The sequence below is a fragment of the Elephantulus edwardii genome, unplaced genomic scaffold (genome assembly GCF_000299155.1).
Source record: "Elephantulus edwardii isolate Elephantulus edwardi_28Jun2011 unplaced genomic scaffold, EleEdw1.0 scaffold00219, whole genome shotgun sequence".
NCBI classification, from domain to species: Eukaryota; Metazoa; Chordata; class Mammalia; order Macroscelidea; family Macroscelididae; genus Elephantulus; species Elephantulus edwardii.
The window spans coordinates 4,316,844-4,327,933 of record NW_006399969.1 but is presented as its reverse complement, the minus strand read 5'-3'; the positions used below and the strand labels follow the sequence as shown (position 1 = coordinate 4,327,933).

Here is an 11,090-nt window from a genome sequence, read left to right as displayed (position 1 = left end):
GTTGTTGTTATGTGCCATTGAGTCACCTGCAACTCATAGTGACCCTATGTACAATAGCCTTAAACCCTGCTTTATCCTGTGCCAATCTCACTGTCTCTAACACCCCTACCCCCTTTATCCCAGTTGATGAATCAATCCACCTCATAGAGGGTCTTCCTCTCCTGCACTTTCCCTCCACCCTCACAAGCATGACGTACTTCTCCAATGATTGGTTCTTCCTTGCAACATATCCAAAGTATGTCAGAAGAAGCTTCAGAAATCCTTGCCTTACAAGGAGCAACCTGGTTTAACTCTCTTTCGGATGAACCTATCTGTTCTTTTTTTACAGTCCATGGTATATTCAATACTCTTCTCCAAACCACAGCTCAAAGGCATCAATTATCCTTTTATCCTCCCTAGTAATTGTCCAGCTCTCTGATGCATAGTAAGTGATTATAAAGACAATGGTCTGTATCAGGTGCACCTTACTCTCCAGAGTGACACCACTGCTCCTCAGTACTTCAGAGAGGTCTCTAACAGCACACTTTCCCATTGCAATAAGTCTTTTAATTTCCTGGCTGCTGGTGCTAAGAGTGTTGATTGTGGAGCCAAGTAAGCTAAAGCTGTTAACAATCTCAATCTCTTCACCATCCATCCTGATGCTGCCAATTGGCCCAGAGGTGAGAATCTTTGTTTTCTTGATATTGAGCCTCAGTACATATTGAAGGCTGCAGTCCCTGACCTTCTCCAGCAAGTGCTTCAGGTCCTCCTCAGTTTCAGCAAGCAGGGTTGTGTTATCTGCATAATGCAGATTGTTGATGAATCTTCCTCCAATCCGGATGCCATATTTACCCTCATTCTGCCCAGCCTCCCAGATGATGTATTCTGAATATAGGTTGAAAAGGTATGGAGATAGGACACATTGCTGGCGTATAACAATTCCAATTTTTTTTATTGTTAATTTATCTTTTTATTAATGTTATCTAGTAAAATAATTTAATATCATTCAGTAACTGAAGGAGCCCCTGCGTGGGGCAAATAGTTAACATTCTCAGCTGTTAAAGGAATGGTTGTTGGTTTAAGTTCCCTAAAAGGCACTTTGCAAGAAAGATCTGGTTTCATGCTTCTAAGAAATTAAACCCTGGGACCCTGTGCAGACCAGCTCTCCTATGGCAGGCAAAGAGCTAACGTGATTGTAATTGATTCCAAGGTAACTTGGCTTCCTTTCAATTTCAAAGAAAGAACAAAGCATGTCCTTTTTAAAAGGGAATCTTGTCCCACTCAATTTCAAATATTCTTTAGGTAAAGAGAGGATGACACCAGTTTCTTCTTGGAGGCAAGGATTTTGAAGCTCTGTCTCACATACTTTGGGCATGTGATCAGAAAGGACCAGTCTTTGAAGAAGGACATCATGCTCAACAGTGCAGGAGAGGAAGACCCCAGATGAGATGGATTGATACAGTAACTGGGACACTGCGGGTAGGTATGTTAGAGTCAGTGAGACTGGCTCAGGACAGGGCAGGCTTCAGAGCTGCTGTACATAGGGTCACTATGGGTCATAGGTGACTCGATGACACCTAATATAATCTAAATGAGTATTAAAACAATTATACAGCTTTGTTGTTGTTGCGTACTGTTGAGTTTGACTGATCCATCATTGGCCCTCTAATAGGTTTTCAGAGATGATTAATCGCTTGGGAGGAAGTTTCCCCATCCCATGGAGCAGCTGGTGGATTCAAATTGTGTGCCTATGGAATTGCAGTGCAGCTTACTTTTCAAGTTGAGAACAACCCAGTCTTCTCAGTAAATGTGTTTTCTTATCTAATGTGTACACTACTGAGTCGTTTCTATAGTAGTGATAAGGAATTACACTGCCAATTCAAAGGCTTGCACATCCAGTGCATCCTCACAGACCTCTAACCTGGAATAGGTGGGATTCCCACCAGTACAGTGTGTGTGTGTGTGTGTGGTTCATGTGGAATGTGACATGGTGGAAGGAAAACCTCATTGTCATTCCAGCTTTTTAAAGAACTGGGTCAAAATGTTAATATTAAGCACTTGTATAATTAATTTGAGCTCCTAGATGTGCTAGGAGTGGTTATTCCTTGGAAAGGAACATCATGCTTGGAAAGGTAGAGGGATGGTAAAGGCGAGGAAGATCCTCAACCATGTGGATTGACACAGTGACTGCAGAAATGGTCTTGAGTGTGTCAGAGATTATGAGGATGGCACAGAATAGGACAAGTTTTAGATATGTTGTTCATAGGTTCACTGTGAGTCGTATTCAACTTGATAGCCCCTAACAACAATGAGACTTGCCATAGGAACTCTAGTGAGCTTGTGGGGAAGGAGTTACATTGCCAACTGAAAGGTAGACAGTTTGAATCCACCAGCTGCTCCAAGGAAGAAAGATGAACAGTCTCATCCTGGCAATTCATAGTCTCTGAAAACCAATTATGAGTTGGTTCTCACTTAATATATAACAAGACAAGACACATTCCCATTGGTTGGGATTCTGAGTCTTTGAAGTGGATCCACTCAGAGAAGAGGTGCACCATGAATAAACTTCAGCTGTACACAAAAGATTTGAATGTTGGTCCCATCCTAATGTACACCTGGTAGAATCTCAGTGTCCAGGATAATTCCTCTAATGGTCCATTGGCCGGGGCTTGGCCTGGAGGCCAGGTTCTACCTGGAGGTCTAGGCATGCACTGACCTTCGGGAGCTTGTGCTGGAGATAGGCAGGTAGTCCATGACAGCGATGAAAACAAACTTCTTGGCATCGTCAATCACACTGTAGATGGCATCTACATCAAAGCTTCTGTTCTTGGGGCAAAAAAGTTTGGGAGAATTCTGTGAAAATACAAAAACAAAACTTAGAGAGCAACGTTTTCTCATCTGTGGATTTTTTCTTTTTCTTTAAATGTATTTGGGCTCTTAGTGAAATTTCGGTACATTGACTTTCTAGTTCCTTATCAGATTAGACCACAAGAAGAAAACATGGGAACACTGGAACCTACCTAAGGTGGAAACATCAGAAAAGGAAAGTCAAAATGGTTTCCACTAGAACACGTGATGAAAAAGTCATAAGACTGCACCTGGACCAAAGAAGAAAACATGGTAAACCCAGAAAAATCAACTGTGAGTTCAGTTCTCACAGATTTCGCTTAGTGCACTCAAAGTGAGGCAGGTAAAAAGGAGTTGGCAAAAAGTCTCAGGCTTGCCCCTTCAGCCAGTGTTGGGAGTGAATTCTGGCTTTCGATATGCATGCTTCTGTTTTTCAGAGGAGCACTCCAGATCTGAACTGTGATTTTGATGCACAATTTCACATGTAACAATCAATTTGCTCAGGTGTCACCATATAATAATCATACACCCACATAGTAGGGGTCTCTGATGACAGCGGGAAGGAGCTGCACTGCCAACCTCAAGGCAGTCAGTACAAGTATATTAGCTGCTACGTGAGAGAAAGGTGGGAAATCTCCTGTGATGTGATTTAAAGCCTCTGAAAACCCACTGCAGCATTATCTAAGAGTCGGTTCTGACTCGATGGCAGTAAGTTGAGTTGATAAACACACAGCCATTTATTCCAGCCTAGTAGTCACTCAATTGAAGTGAAATGTATCTGTAAAAATTTTTAAAACATCATGTTTTCCCCAACCAAATCTTTTATTAAGATGGGAAGAAGTCTGTTGATTGTTGAGAAAGGATCATGAATAATTTTAGAGGAAAAGAAAAGTGACTGAGTTATTAAGACAATCAAATTCATTAGGAGAGACCAGGAAGAGGACATTTTGAAAGATTTAAGTGAAATGAAAAAAGGAACAGATTGTATTTGTGGTATTTTTTTTCATGTACTTAAGGTATCATATCATATAAACATGGTATTTTCAGAAGAAATTACTATAGAAAGAAAACAATATATATTGGCTTACTCATTTTTCCATGGGACAGGTTGGAAAAATGGTATTTAGCAAATTTCCTATTTTATTTTGACAAGTCTGTTTTAGTTTCTGCCATGTGCTGTTGAGTCAGAACCAAGTCACAGCTGACCCTCCTGTGGGTTTTCAGAGGCTATTAATCACATGGGAGGAGGTTGCCCATCTTGCATCTTGGAGCAGCTTGTGGATTCAAACTGCCTCCTTTTAGGTTGACAGCACAGCTCCTTGCCCACTAGGTCATCAGAGCATACTATGGCAAATCTAGGAGCTTAGATTATGCAAGAGAGCTTAATATTAAAATAGTGATGAAGTGGTTTCAGAAACTAAATTGAGAAAGCGGGCCCCTCTTCATCAAGTCACATTCCAGAACACCTCCCCATCCTTCCCACTCCAGCTTAGAGGTTTGTTAGGATATACTGTTGTATGAACGTCCAAGCCAGAAGGAACATAGTGGATAGGAAAGAAGCACTTTCCTTGTTTGGTTTTCATATTTTTATCGGTTTTCATGCTATCATTCATACACATTTTGTTTCATGCGTGTATATAGTGTTTTATACAATCTTTCATTTCCATTGTGTTTCATTCAGGTACATTGTGTTCTTTACAATCATTCACATACATCATGTTTTACATAATTAATTACCATTTATCTATGCCTATTATCACGCTCTCTTTTCAAGTCCCCACTAGATCTTTTCTGTCTTTACCCCATCCATCTCTAACCACTGCTATACTAGTGATCCCCCCCTTCTGCATCTTTACCCTTTTCCATTTGAACATTTATACACATCTTGTTCAGTTACCTTTCTATTTTTACAAAATTAATCTCATGCAATATTTTTCCTTATGAGACTAAGTTATTTCAGTAGCATAAGCTCTCTCTCTCTCGACTCTCTTATATATTTTACAAAATTAGTTTATAAATTGATTACAAAATTATTCCTTATTGCTGCATAGTATTCCATTGTGTGCATGTCCCACAATTTCTTAATCCATTCCTTTGTCGATGGGCATTTCTACTTTATCTGTTGTCTCAATATCATGAATAACACTGCTATGAATATACATGTACATATCTATGCGTGTGTCTCAGTTTTGATTTCCTTGAGGTATATTCTTAGCAGTGGAATAACTGGGTTACATGATATTTCTCTGTTCAGCTTTTTGAGGAAATGTCAAATTGCCTTCCTGAATGGTTGTACAATCCCACCAGCAGTGCATGAGAGTCCCATTCTCTCCATATCATCTTCAACATTTACTTTTTTTGCTTGCTGTCCTGTTGACCTTTGCCACTGCTACTAGCATAAGATAATATCTCCCTGTGGTTTTGTTTTGCATCTCTCTGAATTTGAACATTTCTTCATGTGTCCATTGGCATCTAAATGTCTTCTTTTGTAAAGAGTCTTCATGTCTTTCATCCATTCTGTTATCGGGTTATTGGTAGTTTTCTTGTGGAGGCCCTGTTCTTGACAAAACTATTTTGTTTTTTTCTGTAAAATCCTGTCATTGTCAAATGTTTGTTCCAAGCCTGTAAGCTTTCTCTTCATTCCATTGGAAAAAAAAATCTGATGCCACATATGGACTTGATTTTTAGAAGAACTTATTGATCAATTTAATTATAGCTGTGTAGTAGGCTTTGAGACCAGGGAGTGCTATGCCTCCCAGATAATTTTTATTTTTCAGAAGAGCTTTATTTATTAGAGAAGCTGTATTTTGTGAAGAGGAATGTGGCATCAGAGTTGGAGGAATACTCATCAACAACCTGTGTTATGCAGATGACCCAACCTTCCTTGCTGAAACTGAGGAGGGCCTTAAGCATCTGTTGCAGAGGATCAATGACTGTAGTTTGTAACATTTTGAAGTTTAAATTAAGAAAATGAAGATGCTAATTGCTGGGCCCATTGGCAGCATCAGGATAGATGGAGAAGAAATTGAGATTATTAATAGTTTCAGTTTTCTTGGTTCCACAATCAACATCAGCAGTAAGAACAATCAAAAGATGAATCGCATTAGGGAAATCTGCTGCCAAGGACCTCTCCAGAGTGCCAAGATGTCAGTGTAAAGACTAAGGTACACCTGATCCTAGCCATGGTCTTCATAATTACTTGCTATACATCAGAGAGCTGGACAAAATCCTTGGGGACAAGGATTTTGAAACTCTGACTTATGTATTTTGGGCAAATAGCAAGGGGCAAGTCTTTGGAGAAGGATATCATGATTGGAAAGCTTGAGGGACAGCACAGCATAGGAAGATCCTGGATGAGATGGATTGATACAATCAATAACTGGAGTGATGAGGGTTGGTGTGCCAGAGATAGTGAGATTGGCTCAGAATAGAGCAGGATTCAGATTTGTTGTGCATAAGGCCACTCTGAGTTGTAGCTGATTTGATGGCACATAACAACAAGAAGAAGAAGGTAGGAGTGAAGGCCATGAGTCCTTCAGGTGTTCCTGTCCAGAAAGCCATCTTGGTAGGTAGGTCATCATTGATTTGATGAGTGTCCATGTCTTAAATAGTGGTAATGACTGAATTGTGTCCTTTCTTAAATATGTGTTGGAATCTTCACCCCAACATCTGTGCATGTGACCCTGTTTGGAATAAGGGTTTCTTTGTTAGGTTAATGAGACAACATTTGGGTTATGTATGTCCTATCTAAGCATTCCTTAGTGATACAAAGAACAGCATCTACTGAGGAAAGAAAAGTACAAAAGGAGACAGGCATTGGCTGAGATGAGACACTGACAGTATAGCCCATGGAAGTTGCATGGTTAATCCAAAGGCATCATCTCTCTGGCTGTTGAGTCCACCAGCTGCTTTGCAAGAGAAAGATGGGCAATCTCCTCCTGTGCAACTTACAGCCTCTGGAGGGTCAGCTGGACTCCTTTTGGAGGGTCAGCAATGAGTTGGTTTCAACTTGACAACAATGAAGGAAACAGAGAAGACTCTGACCTAGATTTTAGCCTCCAGAAGTGTTAGAAAATAAATTTTGGACTTTGAAGTCACCCACTTGTGCTATTATTGTTGGAGCACCAATAAACAAGACAGGATAAAATCAGCAATAGCTTCCACCCTGGTTCTGCCTTGAGATTCAGATAAGACAATTGCTTTTTCCCTGGCTAGCTTCTGTGCCTCTCCACTGTGCTTACTTTTATTAGTTCAGCAAATAAACTAAGTGCATGTCAGGCTCAGATATGGATACTTGTACATCTGTAATGAAAACCAAGATTCCTGATTTTATGAAACTTGCAATCTAATGTATATTATATTGTATTTATTTCTCTGTTCCATTCCATTCATTATCTCTAGAGTGTCTTCTAGATTATGTAGCTTCTGCATCTGTGACCATGCCATGACTACCACATAGCACATGTTTAATCAGTATTTGTGGGATGAATGTAGAAGTGCTTCATAAGTTAATGAATGAAGGAGGTTTTTTGACTCTGAGCCTTCACTCCCAGGTGGAGTTGACTCATTCTAGGTCTTTCTAGAATGTGTGAGCATTACTTTATTTGCATTTATCTGCTTTATTCTTTCTCATGTTCCTAGCTAACTATACCTGTGATAGGCACCCTGGTGGCAAAGTGACTCAGCTACTAAAACAAAAAGGAGCAATTTGAAACCATCAGCTACTCCTGAGAAACCGGGGGCAATCACTATGACTCAGAACACACTCTGTAGCTATAGGTGGTATACCTTTGCCAGAGTAGGTTTCTTTTGTTATATTAATGAAGGATTAGGTAAAATGTGCCTTTTTAAAAATTTTATTAATTTTAATGAACATTTACAAATGTTTTGGTAAGATGTGCCTTAAGTAAATCTTTTGGACTATAAAAAAAAAACCCAACAAACTAGCTTAAGCAAGAGCACAGCTAGACTGCCTCCCAATTGCCAAGTAACCTAGGAATAGAAAGAGATAAAAGACTTTTTCCCAGAGCAGGAACCCTTCCCCTAGAATAGTGCCATGAATTTAGACTTTTAACTTAAACTACGACAATAAATTTCTGTTCGCTGAAAAAACAAACAACCCAACACAAAATAAAAACACTCAACCCTCAAAAGACTCCCAGATAGGTCTTAGAGAGAGGGTGAAGCCAAATTGCTTCTCGGAGGTGAGGATGCTGAGTCTTCATCTCACATACTTTGGGCATGTTGCTAGGAGAGGCTATTCCTTGGAAAAGCACATCATGCTTGGAAATGGGGAGGGACAGTGAAGGAGAGCAAGACCGTCAGCCGGGCAGATTGACTCAGTTACTGTAGCGATTGGCTCAAGTGTGTCAGAGATTTTAAGGTTGGCACAGAACTGGACAAGATTCAGATCTAGTGTTTATTGGGTTGCTATGAGTCATACTCAAAGACACCTAATAATAATCTAATAATTGGAAATAATAAATATATTATCTTATTTCTCCCTTTTTTATTAATATTTTATAGGATTAGAATTGTCTTTAGATGAAGTAAAATCATGTATGTGAAATAATTTTGTTAATAAAATGTCCTACAGAATTTAGGCTGGTTCTAACTCAATGGTATAAAATATCAATAAGAACACAGAAGACATTACTTGTTACTGTCTCTTGGTTTAAATTTTTTTTCTTTAGCTGTATATGATGAAAATGCTTCACAAACAATGTAAATTTGCACAGACAATAAAAGGATACACTTCATCCTTCAGTGAAATGCTCTTTAGTGACACAAAAACTTTGGCATAAGAGTGCTGTTATCCATTAAAGGATAAATAGCAGTATTAAATTGGGAGCATTATTTAGAAAATATTTTCTGAACATCAGAATCAATTCAAGATCTTGTTTTCAAGACTCCGCAAGGCCTGATCCAGGGGATCAGATCCTGGGATAAGAGCTAGAACTCTGTAAGAGGAAAAAGATGCTCTGGTGGCCTAGTGGGTAAGAAATTGTGCTACCAACTCAAAAGCAAATGGTTTGACTCTACCAGCTGCTCCACATGAGATAGACGGGATACTTTAAGTACCCCTAACTGATACTTTCGGAGAGCTCTGGTGACCCAGTTGGTAAGGACTTACACTGCCAATCCAAAGGCAGGTGGTTCAAATATACCAGCTGCTACATGGGAGAAAAATCGGCAATCTCCTAGGCAATTACAGACACTGTAAACTCCCTGGAGGGTCAGCCATGAGCCAGTTTTGACTCACTGGTACATAATAACTGATACTTTAATGTCTACTGATCAGGGTTGTAATTTTCAGTTATTAATGAGTCAGCTCTACCTCATGTCTCTTAACATAACACTGAACAAAACACTGTCCAATTCTGTGCCATCTTCAGGATCACTGATACGTTTGTCTCGTCCTTACAGCTATTGTCTCAACCATCTAATTGAGGTTTCACTTACTTTTTACCAAATATGATGATCTTTTCCAGAAACTGGCCTTCCCTGATTCCATTTGCAAAGTACATGAACTGCAATCTCAGTCTTCACTTCTTTAATTTTTTTTAAAGTATTAAATCAGTTTATTTACAAAATTTGAATACATTGCTTTTCAGACCAAATTACTTCGTAGATGTATTTCCTCAAAGACTGAATTCTGGAAGTCTAAAGCACAGTTACTATTATCCTGAAAACATGACAACTCAAGTACATCCTCTTTTGCCTTTTGTTACACACCATCTTTTATATGTATGCCAGGTGGTTGCAAAGACCATGGCTTGGTCAAATTTATCATCAAAGCAACTTCTCAATTTGCTTTTTAAAAACACAAAGAATTCCTTGGCAGCATTTTTGCCCTGTGTAATATATTGCTTTCTTGACTGCTGTTTTCCTGGACATTGATGGGTTGACCCAACTAGACTGAGATCATTGACGACATTATTATTTCTCCCATTTAACATGTTGTTGTTCATCAGGCCAGTCATGAATGCAGTGCATTAAAAAAAACAAACAAAACAAACAGTATCCAGAGTGAAAAGATTTAAGTGTTTGTCTGAGAGACTTTGTATCTTCACTATTTTTGTTCACAAGTCTCGTGTCTACTGTATGGGACATTCATAGGAATCAAATCAGATAAAGTATCTCAAAGAAGGAATGATTATTAAGGGTTTTTTTAAAAATTATTGCTAACATTAGGAACAACCTGTGACTGGTGAATAAAAAGTAGACATATAGTTAAGTCACATGAGGGATAACATGGAACTCAATCTATAGGATGTATTTATTTTTTTTTTGTCCAGAGTGGAAGTGGGAGGAAGAGAAGTGGGCAGTGACTTACCGACACAAATGCTTGAGAGTAGGTTTCGTTCAACTGAAGCTGCAATTTCTTTTGGTTGTCATAGACTCCATACAGCCTCTTGGACCACGTCTGAGGTACTCTACTCTTGAATTTCAATGAACTATATAAAGCAAAAATCCTTTGTAAATCTAGGACCAGGCAGCTGCAGTTGTAGAAGATGACACCAAGTTCTTTCATCTGTGAAATGAAAACCAAAAGTGTCAATGTTGTGCATGATACATGGAATTAATGTTTTTTAATTTATATTTTTTTAATTAATTTCAATTAACATCTACAGATATTTTGGAATTTCATTCCTTCATTGTTGCACTTTTCTCCCCACTCAACGCCCCCTCCCCGGTTCACTCCTCTCCTTGAAAAGCAAAAGAAAAACTCCTTCATTGGTACACAATCCCACCCCCACCCCCAGTACACTCCACTCTGCAACCCTCTTTCCGGACTCTTATGATAATCATAATGCCCTAAAATATATTACTTTTAAACTATTCTCTTCCTCATCTGTCACAATGCAGTTTACATAATTTATCCAGTTTTTCTCAGTCTTACCCCACCCTGATGTCAGCGTCATTCTACAACAGTGGCAACATATAACATTTGTCCTTTTGTGACTGAGATATTTCACTCAACATAATGTCCTCCAGGTCACCAATTTTGAATAATATTTCATGAGTTCTTTGTTTTTCAATGCAGTGTAGTATTCCATTGTGTGAATATACCACAGCTTCTCTATCCATTCGTTTGTTGATGGGCACCTGGGTTGTTTCCAACTCCTTGCTATTGTGAACAAAGCTGCGATAAACAAGGGTGTGCATATATCTGCTTGGATGTCGTTTATGGTCTCTTTAGGGTATATTCGCAGTGTTGGAATTGCTGGGTCAAATGGTATCTCTATTTGCAACTTTTTTTT

At 39.0% G+C, this 11,090-nt stretch overlaps 1 protein-coding gene across 3 annotated transcripts in view; it reads right to left on the bottom strand.

Annotated features, from left to right (window-relative positions):
- PLD5 (phospholipase D family, member 5) overlaps window positions 1–11,090 on the bottom strand; it is a 702,213-nt gene that overhangs the window by 34,913 nt on the left and 656,210 nt on the right. For all 3 annotated transcript variants that reach the window (XM_006898071.1, XM_006898070.1, XM_006898072.1), the window contains 2 exons: window positions 10,163–10,360; window positions 2,696–2,832 (listed from right to left, as the gene is read on the bottom strand). In XM_006898071.1, the coding sequence (XP_006898133.1) occupies window positions 2,696–2,832; window positions 10,163–10,360 (335 nt within the window). The remainder of the gene's footprint in view (window positions 1–2,695; window positions 2,833–10,162; window positions 10,361–11,090) is intronic.